Source organism: Vidua chalybeata, chromosome 4 (assembly GCF_026979565.1).
Source record: "Vidua chalybeata isolate OUT-0048 chromosome 4, bVidCha1 merged haplotype, whole genome shotgun sequence".
NCBI lineage: Eukaryota > Metazoa > Chordata > Aves > Passeriformes > Viduidae > Vidua > Vidua chalybeata.
Window position 1 is genome coordinate 23,085,265 of NC_071533.1, and position 27,488 is coordinate 23,112,752.

The 27,488-nt window shown below is 39.5% G+C and overlaps 1 protein-coding gene across 1 annotated transcript; it reads right to left on the bottom strand.

The window, feature by feature from the left end:
• Positions 1 to 725: 725 nt before the first annotated feature.
• On the bottom strand, positions 726 to 20,840 carry EIF4E (eukaryotic translation initiation factor 4E). The gene is made up of 7 exons (XM_053940142.1): positions 20,753 to 20,840; positions 12,042 to 12,148; positions 10,337 to 10,432; positions 8,268 to 8,331; positions 6,274 to 6,387; positions 3,639 to 3,778; positions 726 to 1,783 (listed from the first exon to the last, which is right to left on the bottom strand). The coding sequence occupies exons 1-7, from the start codon at positions 20,768 to 20,770 to the stop codon at positions 1,669 to 1,671; spliced, it is 654 nt and encodes a 217-aa protein (XP_053796117.1). The 5' UTR covers positions 20,771 to 20,840; the 3' UTR covers positions 726 to 1,668.
• Between the last annotated feature and the right edge of the window lie 6,648 nt (positions 20,841 to 27,488).

Sequence of the window (27,488 nt, forward strand, 5' to 3'; positions counted from 1 at the left end):
CAAAGATCAAAACCCCAATAAAGCATCACCCTACCTTGACACTCAGCTGAAGAAAAGCTCCATAGCCCTGGCAAGATCTTTAAGTACATCACACACTTAAAAAAAAAGCAAGAAATCAGCAATAAAGCACTGATTTTGCTCCATGCTCTAAGAGGTGGAAAGAACATCTTTTGCACAAAATAAGCGAACTTGACCCTCAAAATCTCCATCTTGTGAACCTCCAAGTAAACTTACAGCTCTCTGGAGTAACTTGCGAACAATGTAACAAAGCTTCAACTACTCAGACATATGTAATAGCAAGCTATCTAGATACTCATACTTTTATTTGTAGCCATGTCTCTGGTATGCTCTACTTGTACTTTATGCATTATATCCTTAGAGCAGAATCACTCACTGAAGCACTTTTACTGTAGCTCCTACCTGAAACTAAGCAGCTTTCTGTGTACCCTTAAAATTCTTGGTTGGGCATAAAACAGAAGTCAAAAGAGAAACAACAAAACCCATGATCAATTACACCAACCACTAAGAAAGAACAGTAGCCACATTGATATAATTCCATTTTGATTTAGGGTGCTATCTAATAGGTTTATTAAAAGTTTCAACAGATTATAGCTCCAAACTTTATCTTTCTTGGAAGACACTACAATAGAAGCCACAGTAGAGACTGCCTTGTCACGAGAGGTACAAATACTTGCTGTATAGATGGAGAAATAAAAGGACAAATCTAGTTGTCTAAAAGACAATTCACTGTACACATTTTATTTACAGTTTTGTACACTGTCTTAGTATGAATGGGACCGCTTTTCTACTTGAGCCATTTTAACCAAAGCAAAATAACCTAAGTAATACAAAGTGTTAAAATACAGCATAAGATACAAAAACAGACATACTATTTCTAGTAAGGAATGTAAATTATGGTGTTACATTAAAAAAAAAAAATCCACATTTATGTTCAGGAAATCACACAAAAAGATCACTGATTTGACTGAAATGCATAAATCTGTAGCAAAGCTTTGATGTTACAAAAAAACCAAAAAATTACCAAAGAATGCACAAAAATCATGTTTATTCCACCTTTGTCATACTCCCAGATTCTTCACCAAATGTTACATGAGCAAAAACAACTGAAATCAAAATATCACTAATGTTCTCAAATAGGGAAAACAAATAAATTAATCTAGCAGCCATCAGCAGAGGTTACAGCAAAGATGATGCTGTATAAAAAATTGCTAGAAAACTGTATGCACCATACTCTTTTCCAAACCAGCAAAATCTTACTGCATACAATGCAAATGTAAAACAGAATAATTTCCTGCAGGTACAGAAATGCAACTTCTTTTCTGAATACTGTGGATAAACAAATTAGTTTTTTGCAATAGTAATGTTTCTACCAAGATATTACAGAGTGGGCCAGAAACACACTTATGGATTTGGGGGGCGAAGTGTTCTAAAATTCCGATTGGTAATGGTTACTTCAGCCAAAATAGAAAAATTGAACATAGAAGTACAAGACAAAGGCGAATGAGACTCCTCACAAATCTTAGCAACATTTAGATGGAAATCAAATTTAAATGTAGTCCACTCTGCTTTTGAAGAGGCTTTGGTTCAGCTCCCAATCTCGATTGCTTGACGCAGTCTCCTATGAAAGAATACTCAGAAGGTGTCGTCTTAAACAACAAACCTATTTTTAGTGGTGGAGCCGCTCTTAGTAGCTGTGTCTGCATGGGACTGATAACCAATCACTATCTTTGGAGGAAGTCCTAATCTTTCCTTGTATACTCTCCTGGAGAGGAAAAGAAATAAAACAACAGTTTAAGCAAAGTCCTTAAGAAGGAATTAGTATCAGGACACCTGCTTTTAAAATCTGTGGACACCATAAAAAAAAAAAAGAGTTGCCAATTTAGAAACAATTTTTCCGATATGAAAAAAGGACTTGAAATATGATCTTTTCTAGTGTATTGCATCTAAAACCCACTTAAAGTTTTGTGAAATGACTTACCACATATAATAGGACAAGCTCTTGCAAAAAAAAATTAACAGGCCTAAATAAATGCAAAATGCAGGGACTCTATACTGCATTCATGTGAGTATCATTAAACCAGAATGCTGTATTTCCACATACAGAAACAAAACAACTACGAAGAACTCATGTTCACAATTCCACAACTACTGAGATGATAAAGCCACCAGAACCAAAGAAAACAGCAATCCCCTGGAACAGTCAGTTTTAATCACCCCACACATCGTGGCTGCAGAGTTGCTGTCTTTCCTTTAACTACCAATAGAAAGCAGACTCCCACAGACCTCGTCATGGGCACCTTACCCAACAGAAGCTTTAAGAAAAACCACTTTGGATCTTATGTCTTAAGATAAACAAGCTGCAGTACCTGCCTTAGGGACAAACACACACACACAGTGCTCCTCAGCACAGAGCGAGATGCAAGTCACTAATGGCCACTCCTGTCTGGAGTTAGGGTAATAAAGGAGCCAGAGGGCAACATAACTTACCTTGGTCCTAGTGTCAGCTTGCAAAAATCTTAACTTTTTCACAGCTCTCTAAAGGAGTCAACTCCTTAGTTAATGGTTAACACCATCTAAAATGCTGATGCCAACTAGGTTTATTGCAACATTGTGGTAGCAGAAGATGAATACCATAGTTTTGCTTGTTTATTATTAAACACTTACCATTGAAGCCTGAAAACATGACTGTATAATAAAATTGTTAGTAGGAGGCAGACAGATTCTTAAAGGCCCAAAAAAAAAGGCATGTGTCAAAAGAGTCCTCAGGTAGTGAAAAAAGTAAGCAGCTATGCCTGACAGTTCAAGTTTGGCTTAAGACAGGAAGACAAATATTTTCATTGATTTGCATGAGGTAAATGGCCTACAATGACAAATTTAACAGGAAGTTATTCCAAAGCATCAGTACTAAAGAATCCAATAAATACTTGTGTAATTAGTAATTGTAATTGTGTAAATAGTAACTGTGTAATTAGTAATACTTGCTACACACTAGAGCACAACGTGCATTTTCCATAGCACAGACTCAATCTGAGATAACTACTGTTGCTTACTTAAAGTCTACAGCATGCAGGTCAAATAACCCACAAATCGTCAGCATTGCTCTATCTGTAGTTAAACAGAGGCAAAATGTAGGAAAACGCCTGTAGAGTTTCACAGCACATCACTGTACAGCTTTTTTTTTCCCCCCAGATTTGAGTACATCCTTCTGTGCTTAAGACTTGCAGCACCTTTCCTTTCCTATCTTGTTTGTAAGCATCACTTTCCTGGAAAAAAAATCATATCAATGCTCTACTCATACTGACTACCCACCTTTACAAACTGGCAGGCTGGAACAGATTGCACATTACCTACAGTTGCTAATTACAATGCCTCATTGTGAAATGAGACTTTTGCCAAGATTTGTGTATGAGCATGTGCTAGTAACTACTCTGTACTGCTGCACTACCTTCTCTGCAGTTTCGAAATGAAAAACTGAACACAATTTGGCACAGTTACTTAAGCTTGGGATACAGCTCTGCACAGGCTCCACTTGCCTGAAATGCCTCCTCTATCAAACTAACTGGCTTTACACGCACGGTTACACTCCATACAGCCAAGGCACCGACCATGTTACTTACCCTATATGCGTAACAGCATCCCTGTTTTCACATTCAGTTGTCCATATTGCTATTTTATCACCCTTAGTTCTAACATTAACAACAGCACCACACACATCATCACTGTAGTCATCGAATGACTCCCCAATAAGGCACAGCAGCTGTGAAAGAGAAAGTTCAGAGTCAGAATCCTGTTCTGTAGGCAAGCAAGCACTCAGTGTACACAAGGACCAAGGAACACATTTTACTGCCTACAGCTATTTGCCATACAACAATCACTTTCTATTTATTGCAGTGTCTTCTTGAAGTTCCAAATATTACAAGTGAACATACTCTAGTAGGGCATCTTCCTTCTAGTCTAAATTTTTCATTCCTCCTCCTCTGCCACCTGCTGCAAGTTCTGACACAGCTGATTATTCCCACAGTGCTGCCTTCCACTCCATCCTCCCAATTCAAAACAAGAGAAGAATTAAAGCACTATTCTTCTTTCTACAGTACACTTAACACAGATGGACCAATCTGAAATTTTAGCTGTTCCCATCCATTATCTAGGAAGAACCTGTTAAGGACTATTTGCACAACATCAGGTACATAAGGTTTAATTTCAATGCTGAAGTCTATCAATTCAGACTGCAGACTGTAAATCTGACTGCAGCCAGACTGTAAGTGCTACCCAATGAAATGTTACTTCCAATTAACACAGGAAGCTTCAGTGTTTCCATAAACTCTAAAGTGGGCATCAGTGATCCTGAACAGGGTTTAATACAACGCACCAATGCAGGTGCACAAGTAACACAAGATTCTTCCTCCCAGGTTTCTAGCAGTGAAGATTGGAATTGAAGCAGGAACATCAGACTGAGTGGGGTCACAGCTCCGTGCAACATGCTAACTGTGAAAGTGGTATTTAAAATCTTCAGCTTGAAACTTGTAAAACAAGCAATCCTGATATTCAAAACGAAGGGTTTCTTGCGCTCAAGACAGATTTGCCTAGACTATGCTGAATAAAAAAAAAACCTTTCTGAACACCAAATCTGCAAATGGATACTTGTTTCCTTCACTTGCACAGTACACTAAACATACTACAATTATGTCAGTTCTCTGGTACCACTTATAACCTTTGGAAATTTAATATGTTTGCAACTTCTCAAGCAAAGCAGGTCTTCCAGTACCCATCAGACCCCAAAGGGCTGGCTTACTCAAGGAAATACAAAAAGGACAAAGTGTGCCAATGAATAAATCAGGTATAACTAGACATGCTTTAAATATTACACCCAACTGCAGGCTGCACACACTCACTGCGTAATTCAAGCCATAAATGGTTAAGATCAAACCACACACAGACATGCAAAATATTGACCAACTGTCTTGGTTCACATGCAAGCAAAGATGACTTCCATGCTCAATAAACACTACTCAGGTACAATTTTCTTGAATGTTGCACAACAGTGAAAAAAGTCTTCTCAAATGAAGTTTAGTTCACAGTTAAGATCATTATAGCATAATAAAAATTTGTTCCAAAGGGGAGTTATAAAGGCTTTGATTTCTATTGCAGAAAATTGGTTGCAGATAATTACTGGAATTAGAAGTGACAGGGTTGTTTTAGGGCACATATCACATTCACCTGGGTATTTAGGCTCTGTGCCATTGCTCACTGCTAAGCAAAAAGCAGAGTCCTCTAGCCTTCAGTTTGCACAGTGTATCTACATGTTTCCAAGCCATATGTCACGGCTATTAGCAGTCAGGACTCACACATGCATTAGTCCAAGTACATGCAGCAGGATGTTAATTTGCTCACGTGCAGTCACACTGCCCAGTACTGTAAGGCTCTCTTCCAATCACAACTACAGTGACTACAAAGACCCTGAAAGTTCTGACATTTTGGACACCTCTGCTTTGATTCTGAAAGCCATTTCTCCCTTTCAAAGGGGTGCAATACTCCCTGCCTCTCACAAAACCAAGGACAAAAGATGAGATTGTCAAGACTGCTGTGCATTGTCCTGTCTGCAATCCATGTCCCTAAATCCTAGATTGCACTAGATTGTCTTAGGCTATTCTGAGTCAGTTCCTAGACAACACATTTTTCTGTAAGACATTTACTGCAATCCACACTAGAAATATATTTACCATTCAATTCTATTCCAAAGAGATAAGAGCAATGGAAAAAAAGAAGTATTTTTTACAGTGTGTATATACAGGATGAATGTGCTATTATTGCCTACCCTAGCATTAAGATAAATACAGAAGGAAAAAAGTACATCTGAAAGTCTCTTGTTCTACAAAACCAAAACCTGAAAACAATTCACTTTAAGAAGTATTTGTAAAACAAATTTTTTAATCAATTGAACCAGCAAGTTGCACTCAAGACAATGTACTATTTTCACAGTAGTTCAACAGTAATGTTCTGTACATTACATGGGAAAAGCTTAATCTGTCCTACAGAACTCTCCCTGTTGCTGCCTGTTACAAGGAAGTATTAAGACAATACAGCATATGAAGATCACTATTGAAAAAATATGTTTAAAATACAGCCTGTCAATAAAACCCTACAGGACACTCTGCTGCCAAGAAGTTGGGACTAGCATAGCACACAAATATCAGATCAGTTAAATGTATTTTCACACAAACATAAGACCCCTCAGCTGCCCCTGGTGCTTACTGTCTCTAGCCAGAAGCGATCAAGGTCACTTCGTCTCTGCTGCTTGTTTAGTGTAATTAGCCATCGGCCTCCTCGCTTGTTCTTTTCATCTTCCCACATGGGTTCAATCCCATCCTGCAAAGAAAGGCCACAAGTTAAATCAGACTCCATCTCTATTTTTCCTAAAGAGACACCAAAAGGCCAGTGGTAACTGGTATAGTTGGTTAAGAAAGAAGTGTACAGTTTAAGACACATACCAGAATGTCTAGAAATACTGTCTCACCCCAATATCAAACTTCCAAAACAACAAGTGTACACTCTAGTGAATTTTTAGTTCTACAGAAGCATCACAGTACAGGCAAAAGTCTTAGCCACACATAACACTAAAAAAAATCCTGAGGCAACAGGCAAAGACAACCACCTGCTTTGCCCTGCATGAAACAGGAATGTAGCAGCTAATTTTATCTGGAGTCCTTATTTTATGTCTTGCACTCAGTGCAAGATCAGCCAAGTACTTCACACATGCATACAGATTATTTCACTGAAATAAACACCTTTGACAGTCTCTCTCAAGAACTTTGTTCACATAAAGGTGAAAATAAGAGGATTTTCATTGTTGGGGAGAGGGAAGAAAAAAAAAAAGATACCCTTTCAAAGCAAGATCTGATTCACATTTTGCAAGTGGCCCTGCACTGAATTAAATGATTCTGTATGTGCTGATACAGCAAAGCAGCCAGCTACTACTCCCATATCAACCAGCTATGCTGCACTTCCAAAAGTCATTAAAAAAAGTAAGTAATTCTCTAGACAGAGGAATTCTTTTAAGAACTGTCCACTAAGAATTGCACAACAAAACTTATGGCTGAAAACTAAGTGTTGAACATGCAGGATGGAGTGGTGTCATCTCACTTATTAAATATAACACTCTCACTGGCAGCTGCAAAGCTTAAACTACTTCATCACCTTTAAGAGGTCACAACTGAAGGACAGCAGTAAGAGATTGCCCAGAAGCCTGAAGCAGTTACCAATTCCATACCTGTTCCATGAAGTTAATTATTACTGCTTGATGACAAGCAAACAGAGACCAGATACACATACTCAAAACACAAATTAAGGATTAATGCAAAAAATACAAGCATTATCCATAGATATCCTAATCTCTGAAGGGCCCACAACTTCTTAAAATTCTACTGAGGTTTCTCAGTCACCTAGAATACCATTACCTTTCCAAACCCAAGCAAACCTATGTGAAGCTGCTGGGTCTACAAACAGTGCATACAGTCTGCTAAGGAGCCCCAGCCTGAGGCTATGCTTTATGGACAAAGGAGGAACCAGGCACCAGCACTTCAGGGACTATTTAGGTGCTGGAATCCAGAAAGGAAGCTGCACGATAAATCCTAACCTCTTGGTAGTGCTTGTAACTTAGAGTCCCAATTCAGATCTTCACCCCAGCTGAGGCAGGATTTCATGTACACTTTTCCCTATTCAGTAGTCTGGACACTTCCTCAGCATGTTCTTTTTGTCCATAATGGGTGTACTTTTCTATTTCATGCTTAAGTAATACAGTATTTACCTGGTAGTATAAAAATTAATAGGGGTACTGTGCATCTGGCTAGCAGTACACCCATAAGGAATACTGGGCAACACTGCTGCCTCCCACAGACATTTTAACTCATTTCACATCAAGTGACAGAGCTGGAACACGTTTCATACTACACAAATTTACACTTAATTGTTTGCACAAACATTTCAAATGTAAAACACACACTAATAAAAGTCACAGATTAAAATCTACTGTCTGTAATATGTGTTAAAGCAAGTGCTTCCAATTTCAGAAGTAGTGACAACCTGATTTTCAGACACTGTTTGGGACTTCCTCAAAAAAATTAACACCTTTATGACATTCCCAACCATGTTCCTAAATGTCTTAAGTGAAATATTTGGACAGTGTCTTGCTTAGACAGGAAACCATCCATCAACATCCTTAACTAAAGAAAAAACGTTAGCAAACCTACCTTAAAGAGCGAGTAGTCACAACCAGGCATTAAATTACTAGAGAGCTGGATATGGTTGTATAAACTATTGGAGGGAAAAAAGCAGGATTAAAAACTAAGCATTGTTTTAAGGTACAAAATTCTTAAAGAATTTAAGACATATGACCAGACAGACAGAATTTAAGACATATGACCAAAGCCCAAAAATTAAGGAGCAATAAAGTTATTTCAGAAGCAACCCGATTTCTTAAGTATTTTTTAACAATATAAAAGTATCAGTATTAAGATGTCCTAGGCTTAAAGCAGCAGAATGGAATAGGAATTCCACAACTGTTTTTAAACTCATTTCTAATAATTCTTCTAAACCTAGTTCTAATGTTTAGAACTGAAGTTCAAAGTTATTAGGAACATAACTCACTGAGCTTTCACGGCAATAGGTTCTGTGTCCATGTGTATTCTATACATTCATGGAATAAGGATAACTCTTTATATTTCTAGGGCTACTTGCACTGCTGAGAATTTCTTTTAGGAGACATGTTCAACCTTGCTATTTGATACAGCACTCCAGGTATGAATGCTGTAGGCCTGATAATTCAAATTAAGGACTCAAAAGGCAAGAACAGATGATAGACAATAAAACATATATTCAGAATTAAACTTACAAATTCTGTGCAATTCAGAAAAACAATCAAAGGAGTACATAGTGTCTCCTTCTCAAACACGGAGATGGAGGCCTTTTTTCACCCCTAACAGGTCAGACTTCAGAAAGAGGCTTGCACATATTAGAGCAACCTGTAGCCCAAGACCAACTAATATTGAGGCATAGTTCAGCATCAAAAAGAAACATGATTACTGTGATGTTCTAACAATGCAAAATCACGCACAGGAATTTGTAACACCAGTTGTTACAAATTTAACAGTTTGCCTCTTTTATGTTTACCTTGACACTGAAATTTTTTCCCCAGAACAACACACCTATTTCCCACTCCAACCACAAAGGAGGTGTAACTTAACTTCTGGTGGCTGATTTTATACCTTCACTGCAGACATCTAGATTATGCACTAATTACCAAGACTAGCTCAGTTACAGAAGCTCAAAAACTTACCCTTAACCAACTTTAGTAGTGAGTTTCAAACAACTCAGCTGCCCATCACATATCCCACCACTGTCAGCTGAGTGAACCACAGTTTGCAGTCACTCTCACAGTAGGAACAGGAAAGCTGGTTACAAGCCCAGAATCCCATTCTCCTGTCAGGACTGCACCAATAAAGTTACTGAAAAGGCTGAAGCATTTTTCCTCCCTGTGCTAATGGGTCACTGATGGGTCCTATTAGTACACTCCGACCCCACCTCCCTCCATGGGGACCACATCAAAAAAAGTCTGCAACAAAAATAAGAACCCTACCACTCAACGTAGCATGAAACACTAAGATCAAATGTATAATGGTTTTTTGTTCACTCCCAATGTCACAGCACTTGCATTTTCTCCATGTTTCAGCATTATGGCAGGCAAAATCTTGATTGAAGCAAGTGTTTGGAAAGCACAGGCCCACCTTCAAAGGCTTTTTATTGCTGTTGGAGCCTAATCACTCTCACAGACCTTCAACTTAGAATGAAGGTAATTTCTTCTGTAACCTCTAACAAATTTTTTTCAAGGATGCCATTAATCTGCATGAGTCTCAACTACTACACTCCAGATTCAGGCACTCTTGAAGATGCAACATGAGCCAGTGGTCAATTTAATCAAGGAGGAAAATGTGGGGCCATGGAAACAGCAATCAGTTGGCCACCAGAATTTACAGGTTCATGTTACTATGAGACAGCTACTGCACAAATTGAATGTTCTACATGTCTGTCATGTACACGTGAATATAAGCAGTGTTGCAGTGTTTCAGCAAAACAATGTGCATTTCAAGGATGAAGAACTTCTCCATTTTCTTCAACAGACTTCACCTTCAAATTTGCAAATATTTCAGATTACACACAAGAATTTGCAGTTAATGGAGTACTTTATGGTTTTTTTGACTTGGACATAAGCTTTGCCAACAAATCCCAAAGTTATCATGCATATTAAAAAATCTTTACTTACGCCCAAAAATCCTCAACAGTATCGAACTTTGAGATAAGACGAAGATTTGCTTGCCAAGTTTTGCTCTTGTCATTTTTAAAAAACCAGAGTGCCCATCTAAAGGAGAACAAAATAAAAACATCTAGAAATTAAAGTATATTAAAAATGTAATCATTTCTATTGTTATAGTCAAACTAATTTAAACCTTAATATATTATGAGCATGGAAGTCAGTTTTCATCAATAAGCTACATGATCAATTCTATACAGACTAACAATGTTTGTGCTTCCATTACAAGAATCGTGGCAGACTATCAATCCATTAGGTAAATATTTTGAATAGCTTTGGAATTGTTTAAAGACTCTAAACTTCAGATGTTTCTCCTTGCTGTCACTGCTAAACTGCAATCCCCTACCACAAACAACTGATTATGGTCTAAAACAACACCAACGATTCAAACTGGGCTCCCTGGCCAGTAATTTCCTTATAAAGGTTACATAAGCAAATTCTATCACTCCAAAGCTATGTATGACATGAAAGCTCCCCAAGCATTCACATACTAGGAAAGCATAAATTTTAAAATGCAAGCTGTATTAAGCTTAGTAATGGCAACCACCTCAAACCCCCACAAATTGATTGTTTCAAGTTTTAAAATTAGCATATATAAAGATGACACTAAATGAAAAAAAAAAATCTCTGCTGAGTACAAATATCAAGACAAAATTGAACCTTTCACACAAAGATGCTCTTTCTGAATCTAAAAAACATCATTGCAGCAATTTAGAATCCTGGAAGAGGATATCTAATGAGGCACTTAAACAGTTGGGTTTTTTTTCCACTCTGATCATTTCAGCACTGTTGAAATAACTCAGGTTAGCACTAGGCTATATTTATCTTCTCTCAGCAGAGCTTTAAGTCACTAAGTGTCAATCTGTTGTTTTGAGACCCTTCCTGACACTTTAAACCTAGTTTTAAAAGTTTACTCAATTCAAGTAATAGCCTCACTAACACCTGTAAAGAACTGTTAGCATCAATTTAATCAAAGTGTTTAGAAGAAAGAGAAGGAGGATGGAAGCTGAAAGAAAAAAAAGGAAAATGGGATACATGCAGCATAACACTACAAAGAAGCATTGTTTTCCACACTTGCTCAAAACTTAGAAAAAGAGTAAGGTATCACTTGGTAAAAGGTACCTGCCAACAGTAAGTACTGAGCATTCCACAGTAACTCATCAACTCACCTGGAGAAAATTACTTCCAAGCTGGTCTTTCTGAAGCTCTAAGAGAGCTTGAATTTTTCACTAATTTTGAAATATAATTTTAACTACAGTTTTTACCACTGGCACCTTAATTTTCCTAAGTACAAGGCAGAATGCAAAGTTTCCCAGTTCTAGTGGGCAGCAGCTTCACCTCAGCCTCTTAAAACACACCAGATAAAAGCAACAAAAGCTCTGCCTGGCTCCAACTAAAAGCAAAGTCATGCTCTTTCAAAGCATTTTGAAAACTTGCAAAGATTTTCAGCTTCTGTAACTGCACTATCTGAAGAAGACTCTGAATATTAACATCTGGATCAGATTCTCCTTACTCTGCAACCTCACTGCAAAAACCTTCCAGAAACTACTGAGAATTCCCAAAATACTGCTAAAGAATATAAGGTCAACAAGAGCTGCAAAGCCACTGGCATTTTTCTACCCCTGACAAAACTACAGTCAGTTTCTGTATCATTTACCTGTTTTGTAGTGGATGTTTAATATACTGTTCAGGGCTGGCAACCTCCTGACTAGGTGCTGGCTCAGTTTTCTCCTCTTCTGCAGGTTGGGGGTTGGGAGTAGTTTCCTGTTTGAAGAAAGGAGATATTAATACATTCCCTCTAAATTTTTATTGAAGTAATTTAGTTCTCTAAAGTTACTTTAGAAAAGGTGAAGCTAAGAGTTCCTACAATCTATCTTGATTGTGGGCCCAAATCACATAATAAAGGCACAATCTGTATCCCTTTATTCTTCAACATCTGAACAGGTCCTACAATAAACACTAACTGCAGGAATTTGCATTTTGCTGTACAGTGATTTGCTTCCTATGTATTTTGTTTCCAAAATGGTTTATTATACATGCTTGTCTAACTTTGAGTGCTATTTTAGAAATATACAATCTATGTTATCTAGAATTTGCACATGTAAAATAAATTCAGAGAATAACTTCAGAACCAAAATTATTTTTATCAGCTTCTGACAGAGCATCATTTGAAACAGGTGTACAGACTTATTTAGAAAAAAAACTATTAATACAAGTTGAAGATAAAACAAAAAATCTCAGATCTAAAATCAGCTACTGCAAGCAGCTAGAAGCCAAGCCAGTACACAGTTATCTTTGTATTTACAACATCATGAACCAAACACCAGAATTTAAACATGCATCAGTTCTCAAATTTCCAACTGAAATAAATGTACTTATTGGTTTAGTATGTATTAGATTGATTTCAGGAGTTATTTTTCAACTTTCTAGAGACAGCTCTAGAAGTGTTAAATATATTTCAACATGAAGTAGTAAATTATATTCTCTTTGCATGCAAACCCCCTCAGGCATGTCATTCAGTTTGAGAAGTCACTGTTTCAGATTTGAAATTCTAATGCCTTTCCTTCAAACCAGGGAATACAAAACTTTATTGTGAGGCCAAGTGTCTCTGCCAGTTACCACCATCCCTCCCTAACCTGCAATCCATGCTAGAATATTACAGAAACACAGAATGAGTACTGTAGCTCCTTCCCAAGAGCTAACAGAAAAATGCCTATACAGCTGACCCCATGAAAGAAAAAGCACTTCAGTAATATTATATAAAAGCTAAGTACAGCAGACCCAAATACTCTAGACATTTCCAAATGTGGCAATGTAAGACTAGTATTAAAAAACGAATTTAAATTTCGTGGTTTTAACAGGAAAAAAATAACATAAGAGTAAATTAAGTAATGTTAAGCAATTTAATTAATGGAACAGTTTACTCCAGACTTCCACATACATTTATCATACCAAAGCTGTTGAAAAGTGAATTTGAAGTGATAACACTGCTCAGTCTTCACAGACCCAGCTGGCAAACTCTCCTGGATAATACCTGAAGCTCTGTCTTAACAGGGATTTTCTTTTCTTTATCAATATATTTAGCATAATTAAGCATGATATTATGCTTTACACCAGAGAAGTTACTCTTTATGGTTGAAAATAATCAAGTATGCTTTAGTTTAACAGCCCACCTAGAAAAACACCTCATGATATTTCAGAACACTCACATGCACCTGCATTCACAGTGAAGAGACTGACATGTGAAGATCTAACAGGAGCACTTGGCCAGTGCTTTGATTTAGACAGTACAATAGCACAATTCCCTTCCTCCTAATAAAACTAAATGTTTTCTCAGGATCTCCCAAAGGGATCATCACTAACAAACCCACAGAAGCACAGTGTTGAAAAATCTGTCACATCTCCTCCAGTGTAATACTATAAAAAGCTAAGCAGACCGTCAAAAAAACTTATTAAGTTCTTAATATTCTATCTAGAATAGAATTGCTGGTCTTACCCTCACTTATTTTTGGTATCATTCATCTTGAATCACACAAAACCATCGTACTGAACAATTCAAGACAGACAGTGCACAGAAGCTGTATAATTCACCAAGGAAGCACTTTAATAACAGACTCACTCTTGCTGAATGCAGATGCAGAGTATCTTCCAAAAACAATTTCAGTTGAAAATCTCATGCTTGCTCTGCAACTAGCTTTCAACATACAAAGAGCTAATCCCAAAGTCTCCCTGGTCACTCTTCCAGAATTATCACAACTACATAAAATGGAAGAATCAATACAAAGCCACTGAGCACATGCAGGGCTAAACTGTTTCATAACTTCTAACAAAAGACTACATTAGAAAGGATTAAGGTAGCACATTCAGACAAAAAGAAAAATGCAATGAGCCTCAACACCTGCCTTGTACACTGATAATCATCCTTCATACAATTACATTAAATTCTGGTTTTGGACAAACAGAAGACATCTGACTCAGCACATGCATTTTACTTAAGCCATCACAATATCAAGTCCCTTTAGATCTTCTGAAAGCTACATGGCATTCATGAAACTCAGACTAACCATTATTCAAGCTCCTGTCCAAAACAGAGAATGACAGCTCAGCTCCAAGGCTCCACTAACTATGACCTTGACCCAGGACTCTGCCACTCCCCTCAAAAACTATGCCACCAGAAGACACTTTTTCAGCACCAGGCTGCCCCATCAAGAATAGCTATAGGCCTACACACCAGGGGTAAATTTGGAAGCAGAACTTATTATTAAAGAACATTATTTCTGGCTGACCTCAGAAGCCTAAATCAGCTTATTTTCACTTCCTTCTATTTCCCACAGCCATCAAGGAAAACAGAAAAATAACCATTTTAATTTTTGGCTGGTTAATCACTATCAGCCCCTATTTCCTTTCATTTTACACCTTTCTTTCACTATTCTGAGTACAAGAATTAAATGTTTGCATACCAAAGCACTTCCCATTATTAGTCAAATAGAAACTATGTAAGTTTGTTAATTGGTATTTAAAGTCCAGGTATCCAAGAAATTCTACAAGAAATTACATAGAATTCTAGTCTATAAATACCACATGAATAAATGTTACTGTCTGCATTTTATCAATTCACAGGTTGGAACTCTGCAATTGCAACACTATTAATCAAAGTCAGACTGACTCCACCTGCAGTTTCTGGACTACTTTATTAAAAATCCTTCATAATACTTTACCATTGCTCGTAACTAATGTATTCTCTAACCTAAAATTGACTCTATACACTTAAGTAACCACTGAGTTTGCTGCTTTTAAAGTGTAAGTAATAAAACAGGGTAGTATTACCAGATAAACTGGAAAGTTTCACATGGCCAATCCCACTTCTCATACACAAACCAGCACATAATTAAGTGACATTTATTCACCACCCATGTGGTTTTTGATGTAGACGTCCATGAAACATTTGCCTACTCAGCATTTAATGACTGTATATCTGCAATTACTTGGACTCTGACACTTGCAGATTTAATTGGTGTTATTTACTCTTTCTCCACAGCACATAATGACCAACATATCAAAGAAAGGTGTGCATGTCACCAGGAAGGAAACAAAGCATTTACAATAAAAACTGCTTCATCAGGTTTGTTTATTAAGGAGAACAAGAAGCTTGACCAGGTTTTACCAAGGGCTTTCAGGTGCTGCCCAGACCACATTCATGTCATTAGTTGTCTACAGAAGTTGTTTAACAAGTCCAGTTGGAGTGCAACAATTATGGCCCAAAAGGACATAACCTGGCACTATTACATGCTCTTGGTGAAGGCTAAGAGAATTAATTAGTGGAAGAGGCTTTCCAAGTCTTCTTGCATTCAACCAAAGTAAGTTACATTCCGGAGTTTTCACCTTCCTGTTTAGGGTTTCCAAAAGAAGAAGACTGCACACCCCAGTAACCTGATGTCTTGGGAAAAACACTTTCTACTACCTGCTGCTCCTTAGGGGTCTTGTGGGTAACTGCTATGACACTAGAGCTAGGATAATTTCCAAAGCACAAAATTCAAGAAAAAAAAAAGGTTAAAGCACACCCACAAGCAATTATTACATCCTGTAAGAAAACAAGCCAGGTGATGATTTGACACACAACTCTGAGGAATGAATGTACAGTGGTAAAAATCATATGGAGTACACGTAATAGCAACTGGAAGAGAGGTACTAACAGCCACCTGTTACCAATTTAAAAGTGTGAAGTAGATTTCCAGACACCAGGACAAAGAAAGGATTTCTACTTGTGACACAGCAAGGTGTAATAGACAGCAACTATCCTAACTGCATTCATCATTACTTAGAACACCACAGATTTTTAGAAAGGCAATCACCATTAGAACACAAGCATGAAACCTGATTTTAACTGAGTGACATCTCCTCAAATTGCAACAGAAGTGAACACGTGTACAGGAGAACAGGCATAAAAAAAGTCATACACTTCCTTCATGGTCAAAGGTTTTCACAGAAATATCACTTCATTTAAAAGATACAGAGACTATTTATAGCCCTCTTGACTTCTGCAAAATTAGTTATATACATGAAAATGCCTGTCAGATTTTCACCATTTAACTCACAAACTTCTAATTAGCATCAGCAAATGGCTTAAAAGGAATACCAAACTACCTCAGTGTCTTTGTGGTTTTTGTCGCTGCCTAAGCAAGTTGCCCTTGTGCTAACACCTCTTACCCCAGTCTGCACTCTGATGCTGCCTTTGCTACTGGAACACAAAATCTACCCATGGGATGAGTTTCCACATATAACATTCTGTCAGTTCTAAAGCACTCGGACAAGAAAACTTCCCAAAACTTCTAGGGAGAACAGTTCAGATAAGCCAAAGAACAAAAAGCCTCTAGTCTCCCCAAACACTCCTACACAAAAGACCTCCACGTTTTGCAAGTATACTGAGCCTCTGGTTCAACAAAGGATAGAATTTTATATTGCTGAAAATTTAAGACACATTCAATCGTCAGAAAAGAATTTAATGTAGAATGTATGAATGTCAAGAGAGGTTTTCAAAGAAAAAGTTCTGGATGTACTACTGGTATGCCCAGTGATTGCAAAGGATGGTTATCTGATGAACAGCATCAGGTTATACATATAGGTTATCTGATGAACAGCACAGAGCACAAGAGAAACAGATCTCTATTAAAAAAAAAAAAAAAAAAAAAAGACTTAAGCAGTTAAAACTTTTCTGCCTTACATCCTCTCTACAGAATCAAGGACAATTGGCACTTTAAGGCCACTAACAACAGTCGTGCTACAGCACACTTACATCTGCACATCACACAGACCTTCCGAACACCAATGTCCTATACAGGAACAGGTTTTAAACTTCAAGAAACAAGGACTACTGCAAGATAATAAACAGCTTCTAAACTCAAGTTTAACCTTGACTATAGAATACTTCAAAAGTGAAAGAATTTATCTGAGGAAAAAAAATCACATTAATTCATATTTAAAGTCTGTATTTCTCTTTCAAAATGCAGGCACTCTACCAACATCCCTTATTTAATGCTCCCCTCTATCACCTCAAAATTCAAACTAATCTTTACAAAACTGCCAAAAGGACACATTTTCAATCATAAAGTTTCCCATGTACCTCCACACCTGCAGGTAGTACCAGTAAATGAAACACAGCTTGATTTCATATGCTATTTTTATGCATTTTTTTGAAGTTTGGTATTTTATATGATATGTGAAATGTAATTATTCAAAATTGCTTTCAGAAAACTGTTTATCTCAAAAAATTTACAAGATGTGCAACATACTCCTCTTAGAGGAAGCTCCATACTCACTCAGATACCTTATTTACAATTCAAAAGCTTAGATAAATATTCTCAATTATAAAACAGCATGAAAGGTACATCTATCCTGTATCATCTCAGAAAAATGCAATGAGCAAGCAACTGTGTTCACAATACTGTAGTTCAGTGCTATACTGACTTCAAGCAGATAAGGTCACTGACTTCTACAGCAGAAATACTCAGCAACAAGAGCAAGTCTGAAGCTGAATTAAACTTACATGCTACCTGTCTGCAAATAATGCAAAATAAATACCTTTCAGCCTACATTGAATTTTAGGAGCTATTATGAACTTTCCAGAATTTTAAGGTCCTACACCACTGTTTGTAACCCCTTGAGATATTTTCATTTAAATAAAGTTTTGATTCCCACCTATGTATGATTACCTTCTCAAACAAGCACTTTTCAAATTACAGATAAATGAAATGTCACTGTTGTACGCTAAAAAAAAAAAAAAGGAGAAAAATTCACAAGAATTGCAATTATGACAATAACCACCATTAAGCAAAAATACAAAAGAGCCATGGTGCCATTTCCAATTTTCACAGTGAGGGATAAGATTTATATGCACCTAGAAGTTACAGGCTTTGTGCAGCTACATTTTAAAGTCACCTTTGGTAAACTACTGTTTACTAAAGTATTACTACTGGTTTTGTTGTGGACTTTTGCATGGTGTTATCTGATCACATTTAATCCTCAAAGGCTGTGTGAGCACTCTAACAGGTGACGCTTCTGCATATTCTCAAAAATTAATCTAGACTATTTTTAAAAGAAAAACCTAGACATCACAAGAAAATCAGAATTTTAACTTGTCAGTGTTACAAAGGTTTAAGTACTCCCTACAGTGGAGAAGTAAACCACTGTGCAATTGGTCTGTATTTATACAGAATAATCTTGCATTTTGACAACTATTATGGGACTCTCTACAGAACTCTCAAGTTTCTGTATTTGTTAAAAGTCAAACATTTTTCAAGCCTCTTAAGACTTTCAATGTATGCTACTTTTGAAACCATGATAGTACCAGAAACATCACCGACCTTAGTAGAAGCCTGTATTTAAAAACCAAAACCAACCCCTACTCAGTAGTATTTTCATTTCTCTGGACACATTCTCCTACCAGGAAAGCATTACAGATGATATCCCTACAAACCCAGATCCAGACTTTGCAGGTGAGCAACAGAAAGGCCTCCCTATGATCCAGAGGTAATCCCTAACCACACATGCAATTAAATTGTTCAGCTGCAAAGCACGCAGTATTTCTGCAACACCTCTGACCTCAGTCACTACACACGTCTAACTTTAGGCTTAGGCAGAAGGGAGCCACCTACAAGGACAATAAACAAAGACTTTGTTATTTATTGCAATTTGAAAATAAGCAAGCACAGGTGGTAGCTGACTCCTGAATGCGAACATACTGCGGCTACAGCAGAACATTCAGTAACTGCATTAATTACTTAAACTGTTGTCAGCTTTGCTCCATCTTCTACTATAAGGGGCTCAGCACAACTGCTGATGGTGAACTGGATCTGGGCAATCAATCTTGCTGGGACACACAGCACAGCAAAACCAATCGTTTACTTTCTGCTACATTAGGCTCAGATCTACCCCAATCTACTGATGGAGTCATTGGAGAAAATGGTGCAAAGACAGTTTTTGTGCCAGCAGCACGGATAAGAAAGCCACAAGGTGCAGGCCTTTAGAGTAACTTCAATTTCTAATGGCTGTATTGCAAATTATTTATCACAATTCCTACTAAGCTCCACAGTCACCACAAGGCACTACACTGAGAGGAAGCCCTCATCTTTAGATACGTGGGCAACAACTCAAAGACTGGCTTTGGGATGTGAAAAAAAGAATTTAACACTGGCTGAAGAACATGGGAAAAGTGCTGCTGGTGGTCTGGTCTTGCACTCTTAATAGCTGAAACTCTCCCTGTACAGAACTGCTGCCATGCAATTTATAAATGCTGGCCCACTTTCATCTCTTCCTCATAGGTAAAAATATACAGTTTGGTTCAAAGAATAAAACCATTAAGAGAAAAATCAGTGTCCCTTACACAAAATGGCAAAATTACTTTTTATTTAAAAACTCTGATTTTCAAACTTTTTTTCACTTTCTCTAAATGTTACAAAGCCTCTCCAAATAGCACATTGGCTATTTAGTCACAACTGGTAAGCGCAGCAGCAAGAGACCAACCCTCCTTAACTGTGTTTTCCTGAAACCCTAACAGAGTCCTCTGCTGTCCTCTCCTCATGATACACAATCATGTGGGATTAGAATAACAACTCTACTTGGATCACTTCCAGCTGCTCAAGCTCATTATGGAAGTGCAGGCTGGGGCTACGTTTGTAAGACCGAGCATAATACCATGAGCATAGCTTATCACCTGGAAAAAACAAAAAGAAGCACTGAATTATCATGAAAGGTTAGGAAAAAAAAATCCTCTCGAATAAAAGATGACACAATCTGGAAAAGACGATTTCGTTTGCCGAGTCTCACCACCGGGCTGTGGTGGCGGCTGCCCCAGCAGCGCATTTGTGACTTACCGACCCCGCGCTCCCTCACCGCGGCGCCTCTCTCCGGGGCACAGCGTGCCGGGAACGCGGCCCTTCCCCGCTGCCGGAGGAGCCGCCCCTCGCCGCCCGGCTCGCCGCGGCGGCTGGAACCAACATGGCCACCCCCACCGCGCCACATGCGCCGGGCGGGCCGGGCGGCCGCCGGGGCCGCGGGCGGGGCGCCACACAATGGACGCCGCCGGACCGCGGGCCCCGCTGCCGCCGGGCCCTACCGGAGCCGCGGCCGCCGCACCCGGGCGGCGGTGCCGGCACAGCCACAGCGCCCGCCGCCCCCTCCCCCGCCCCTGCGAGCGTGCGCTCCTCGCCGGCCTCCCCGGCCAGCCGACTCCTGCCCGCCCGGCCGGGCCCCCGCCGCGCCCTCGCCCGTCGCGGCCGGCGGAGCGGCACCTCGACGAGGAGGAAGAGAATAAGGATGCTGTGGGAGGAAGGCAAGGGAAAGGCGGGCGGGAGAAGGGAACGCGGCACTCACCGGCTCCACCGCCGCCATCTTAGAGCGCTCGGACCGCGGACGCACCGCGGGGCGGGGCGGGGGCGGGTAAAGACCCCGGGCCGCACGCGATTGGCCGCCCGGTGGTCACGAGCGCCCGGTGGCCGTTTGGGGCGCGGTGCCAGCCGGGAGATGTAGTCTTCAAGCGCGGGGGCCGCCGGGAACCCCTCCTACAGTCGCCCGGGCAGGAAGAGGCGGGCCGGCGTGGGCGCGCCCTCTGGCGGCCGCTGCGGGCGCAGCAGAGCCCGCTCGCGCTGAGTGCACGGCGCGGCCCCCGGGCTCAGAGCGTCGCGTGCCCCCAGCACAGCGCTCCGTGGCCCCCTGTCCCCACAGCACAGCGCTCCGTGGCCCCCTGTCCCCACAGCACAGCGCTCCGTGGCCCCCTGTCCCCACAGCACAGCGCTCCGTGGCCCCCTGTCCCCACAGCACAGCGCTCCGTGGCCCCCTGTCCCCACAGCACAGCGCTCCGTGGCCTTCTGTCCCCACAGCACAGCGCTCCGTGGCCCCCTGTCCCCACAGCACAGCGCTCCGTGGCCCCCTGTCTCCGGAACAGAATCAGAGAATCATTTAGGTTGGAAAAGAGCTTTAAGAACATTGAGTCCAAGTATTAACCCAGCACTTCGAAGCCCTGCTCTAAACTATGTCCATACGCGTCACATCCACACATTTTTCTGAACACTGTCAGGAACGGCAATTCCACCACTCCCCGGGGCAGCCTGTTAAACCAAGTAATGAATCCCAGCCATGGGATTCATTTCAGTGCTGTGATTTGATTAGTACTTATCAAAGGCAAAGGGTTCAATAAAGAAAAACACAACAAAAATATAATTCAGTTCTTAACCTTTTGTAATGCTGCTTGATGAAACAAATACCATAACAGTTTTCAAAGTAAAAGAGCTGGGGCAGATCTTTATCCCAGTGACAAAACAGAAATTGAAAACCAAAATATTTCTTCCTAAACTGTATAATTTTAAATCACATTATGATGGCAAAACAAGAACATAATCTCTGAAATTTGTACATTCAGAAAGTATATGAAGAAGCAGGTTTTTTTTTTGTTTGTTTGTTTGTTTTTTTTTTTGTCCAGTGGTATACTGTTCATTTTACCTATTTTGCAAAATTTCTGGTTTCTGGTAATTCTATTTAGATGGCTTGATGCAAAACAGTAATTAAAAAATCTTCCTATTTATTTGCCTAATATGCTGCCATATGGATCTTATATCCCACTTTACTTGTTTGGCAGACATGTACATTCTTTCACTGCATGTTTTAATCCTGCCTTTAAGTCTCTTAACATAAATAAAGATAACCCATCCAAAATCACCTTCCTCCCTGATAATTTTTTCTTCATCTTCTTCTGTTTAACTTTTTATTTTTATTCTCAAAGAGCAAAGTGTACAGACCTACATTTTACAGCCTTGAACGTCATTTTACTGAGAACTATAAGTGAGTATTAACCACCAAATTGCATTGAATGTCATATAGCATTTGGCTATTTCATTTCTCTCATGCAAGGCAGGGAAAACAGCCCCCTATAAGACAGCTATGCTTATTAACAGTGTGTAATTAGCTAGGTGAATACAGCACAGCTGAGCTCAGAACATGGCCTACCTCATTGCCACACAAATGGGAAGCAAGCACGTGTAGTGGTTTGGGATGTTTTTCTTTGATTTGTTGAGTTTTGGAGGCAAAAAGCCTCTAAAGGTGACATCAGAAGTTATCCAACAACTTACAGTAGCAATGAGAGGATATAATACACATAATAGACAAGATGCTCAGAAGTGATGTGGCTGCCTTGCAAGTGGTATAATCTTCAAACTAAAAGGAGATTTACCATAGAAGGCAAAGAGGTATCACAGATACAGCCAGAAAAATCCCACCTTTTGAAGTTATAGTGGAGCAAAGAAGGGACTGAAGTAAAGAAGTGCTGGGTATCTCGTCTTCAGCAATCCTTCAGGGATTTATCAGTTTCCAGTGTGAATTTAGGTAGTGCTGGGAACATCTTCATTGTGCAAAGTGGAGCATCCAAGTCAGAGGTGTGTAGGTATGAGCTCAAATTGGTCTGCACACCTATATCTCAGTGATTTGAATGAAATAATACTTTTAGAATCATCATGTTGTATGTGATTAAAAATCTGATCATCTTAATTTGATTTTGAAACCTGATAATAAAAAGAGTTTTTAATGTCACACAGTATTGTCCATGGTATCTGAAGTGGAAATAAAACACTGATTGTATTTTACTACTATTAAGTCTATTTTTATGGCCTGCTGATGACACAAACTAAGTGAAATCTCTTTGGATATCAGTAACATGCTTGTTGAATTTATTGGGCCAGAACTTCACTCCATGACTTCTACTGTTTCCATAGCAAAGAATAAAATTTTTCTCATCTCCAGACATATTTATGGATTCTTTCAAATATTTCCAGCAGTAGAGTTTCTCCCTTTAAAGCTTGCAACTTACTGGTTAAATAGGAATGCTTTTCATAAAAACACCTTTTTTTTTTTTTTTTTTTTTTACAAAGATGCAGCTTGATCTTGTCCCATGATAAAACAACCGGTTTCATATGCATACATTGGAAATTGCTAAAATTCTTGGATACCAGAAGAGTGTTCTTGAATGCAGAGAGAAGCATTCTTACATCATAGTGCAAATTTGATGCCCTATATTAAATACAGACTCTGCAAGAGACAGTACAGCTTGAACAATCAAATCAAAACAAAACAAAAGAATGCAGGATTTTCCTTTTCACCACAACTAAAGCTTGCTTGGAATTAGCTTTGAGAAAGGCTGCTCCAGCCTGGATTGTGGCTGGAGTGGGCCTTTCAGTAGTTTAGTTTGTATCTGCACCAATGGAGGGGGAAAAAAAGTGATGCAGGGGCTTAAAATACATTGCAACCTCTTTTGACTTAAGAGAATTGGACAGAACTTGAAATCCCACGATTTTTCTTTAAAGAGGAAAAAATAGAGACAGGTATTTCTTTAATGCAACTCTGTTCATTTACAAAGGACGTTTACAATGATTTTCCCCCCTGTGTTCTTAGTAAGAGTATTTTGCTTTGAGCACAGGTTTGTGTTTTCCTCTGGGTAATGTTTCCTATAGGGCTGTTTTCCATCCACTTTTTAAGATCATGCTTTTGTGGCCATCTTTGAGGTGTTTGTGATGGGTTTGCGATTTCTCTTTTTTGCACACAGACACGCACAACCTACATAACTGTTGCATTTGGTATGAGAAACTCACTAAGTGCCTGTACCATCTGGCTGAGCCACAACAGGGCACATTTGCATGTGGTCTGGCTCCTGGGTGGCATTTTTGCATTGTTTCAGCCCTCCCTAGACAAAGAGGCATTTAATTGTGTCTTCAATGAGCCTGAACAGGAGACAGCTACCAAGAGCTTCACTGGGAAAGCGGGACTGCCCAGCCCCCACTGCTGCAATGTAGAGAAGCAAAGCGAGGAGGGGGGACCCAAGCTAAGGTGCTCTCTTAATTAAGTAATGTCAAATTCAGTGGCCATTTTCTCCCTAAGCAGCAGCTGTCTCAGCTGCCAGCTGCTCTTGCTTTTCTGCGGCTGCTCTCTGACCCATGAGACATTGCTGACCTCCCCTTTTGCCCTCTTTGCTGCCCTCACGTACTCCCAGCCTTGCATGGCTTTGGAGAAGTTGGGAGGACAGCAGTGGACACAAATCAAGCATCATGAATGGGCTATAAAATTCGTGTCTCATGCCCCTCTGTGTGCGTTGGTCTTAACACAGGGGGACAGGCAGCCAGAAAGAGACGTGAAAAGCCTGACAGAGAAAAAACACCTCTGCTCAGGTAAGGTCATAGCAAAGGTCAGTGAACTTCCCTGGTGAGAATGAGTGTGCCAGCAGATAATGGGAAATGGCAGTGGATGGACCTTCAGGATGCAGGAGTCAGTTCACTTTGTAAATCAGAACATCAAGGCCAAATTGGAAAACAAAAGCATTGAAATACCACAGAAACCACATAATTTTTTATATGGGGATGATGATGTAGGGCTGTTTAAAAACCATTTCAACAGCAAACCCTAGGCCAAATCTTTCAGGGTTTGTTATTCTAGGCTGATCTGCCGTTGCAGTCTGTGTTCTTTCCAAAGACTGCGGAGGACAAGTACACAAGTTTGTGAATTCCTCAATTAGGGGGCTTGCTGTTCTTTAAATTACACATATATTTAAATTGTTTAATTAATACATGCATCTTTGGCTTCTCTAAGGAAGCACGGAAACAGCATGCTTTTAATTTGCACTTCAGAAATACAGCAAATAAATGAAATCAGATAACAGAAGAAACCCTGTCTACTAGGTACAGCAGGAGTCCTCTTTTTTCCTTACATGCCTCCTTGTTGACCACTACAAAATGAGCACAAGCATATACTGACATTGTCACAGTAAGGAAGAAAGACAAAAATAGGACTAAATTGTGAATTTATATTCATATATCAAATTGAATGTGAATTAGATGCTCATAAAATTTAGTAAAGTATCCTAAATTATTAATAATGATTGTACTGAAATCTCATCAAGAAGCAGATGATGACATTTGAGCAGGAGACTAGATCAGCCAGTATACTTGAGGTTTTTTATACCACGTCAGTGACAACAGGTACTTGCAAACCCTGCTTAACCAGGTAAATGATGTCTGCAACTCCTTAGGGTTCCTTAAATGGAACAAAGAGGCAAGTGAAGTGTATGAAGGTACCTGTCCTGCTTTGCTTGATAGCTTGGTTTGTTGGTTGCTTGGAAAAGCAGCACTGATTTTTCACAGTACAGTACCTGCTAGCACATGGGTCATTAAGGAGTGATTCTGCCCATTCAGTAACATTTTGCTTTAAGAAGGTTAAAATAAGCACTTAATGATGTGTCCTTTAAAGATATTTCATGAGGTTGGTTGGCAGTTGGTTGCCTATCTTCAGAATTTGGACATAAATACTGTCACAGCGTGAGCTGCATGAATCAAAACACTGCTATTTTCACTTGTTAAAGAAAATAATTATTGTAATCTTTGTGTTTTGCAGGCACCCTAGAAACATTCCTGATTTGCTCCATTCCTAATTTGCTGACAGTGAATTCACGCTTTCTACAAATGGTAGGCTGATACAAGTATTATCAGTACTGGAGATATGAAGGTGAGAACTGTCAGAAACACGGGTGTCCACCTGCAACTACACTTCAGTAATAGCATGGCATCAAATTCCTTCCATTAATTTGCCATGCTAAGTGAAACAGCTTATCATACAGCAAACCTGGATCATGCATTTTATCTGCTGCCCTTGTCCTATGGACACTACTTAGCCACTTTTTGCCAATTAACGCAATCATAATGCATCAAGTAGATTTATATGAATACACTTATTCTGAAAAAATAGGATGTATGCTTTTCTGTTCTGGGAAAGCAAGAATTTTCACCTAACCTCTAGCCTAGGAGATAAGCCTAAGCCTAGGAGATTAAGATTTTTTTAAATTATTGATATTCTTTATTAAAGATGGGGACAGAAGACCACAGGGAATAAGACAGTTGCAGAAAATACTGAGATTATAGTTTGGATTTTGAATAACACTTTCTGGGGAGTCATTTGGATGCCGGGAAATCAGGAGAATATTTTGTGTACTAATATCAGAATAAGGATTGGTGTAGTTTAATAGAAGTTAATGGCACTGAAGTAGAAAGAGAGACAGAATCTCATCCTGCAAAGTTTTAGCTGAAATCATGGCCTGTACTTGCCAGCAGTGGGAAGAGAGCTGAAATTTAAACAAGGAGTGGCATCCCAGTACTAATGGCTGGATCTTGCAGATACATGCTCTGAAGTATTTTGCAGCTATTCTCCCACTCAACAGGCATCTCCCCGTGCTCTTTTTGAAACAAACTGCTTATTGACATGAACCAGTAAGAAGCATCTTGCACTGATACTAAGTTAAAGATGTTTTAGTACATAGGATAGCGATCGTTCCTCTGTGATACTGTTGAGGCTGCATCTCAAATCCTGTGTTCACTTTTGAGCCCCTCACTACAAAAAGGACATTCTGGTGCTGGAGCATGTCCAGAGAAGGGCAATGGAGCAGAGGAAGGAGCACAACTCTGGAGAGAAGTAGCTGAGGGAGCTGGGGGTGTTTAACCTGCTGAAAGGGAGGCTCAGGGAAGATCTTATTTTTCTCTACAACTGCCTGAAAGGAGGCTGTAAGCCACGTGGGGGTTGGTCTCTTCTCCCATGTAACAAGTGACAGGGACAAGAGGAAACGGCCTCAGGTTGTGCCAGGGGAGGTTTAGCTTGGATATTAGGAAATATCCAATCCAACCCATGGAAAGGGCTGTTAAACATTAGAAGAGGCTGCCCAGGGAGGTGGTAGAGTCACTATCCCTGGAAATGTTCAAAGAACGTGCACATGGCACTTGAGGACGTGGTTTGGTGGTCACCATGGTGGTAGAGCAACACTGACAGTTGGACTTGATTATCTTAAAGGTCTTTTCCAACCTTAACAACTCTATGATTCTACATTGACAAGTTTGACAACACCCAGAGAACATAAGCACAGTCATCTTACAGGCAGAGATGGTATCTTTTTTCACTCTCTAACCCATGCAAATGGAAAAAATATAATATGTGCATTAATCACATTTATTTTTATGACAGATCGTTGGTTTCTAGTTTTTCTCTTTCCAGGAAGACAATCAGCATCTTTCATGTGACAATGCCACCT

Excerpts from the sequence above, each read along its gene's own strand:
- EIF4E (XM_053940142.1), bottom strand. Across the intron at positions 8,332-10,336 it reads ACTGTTGAGGATTTTTGGGC|TTTATACAACCATATCCAGC; the intron begins GTAAGTAAAGAT and ends TCCCTCCAATAG. Across the intron at positions 3,779-6,273 it reads ATCGCTTCTGGCTAGAGACA|CTGCTGTGCCTTATTGGGGA; the intron begins GTAAGCACCAGG and ends TCTCTTTCACAG.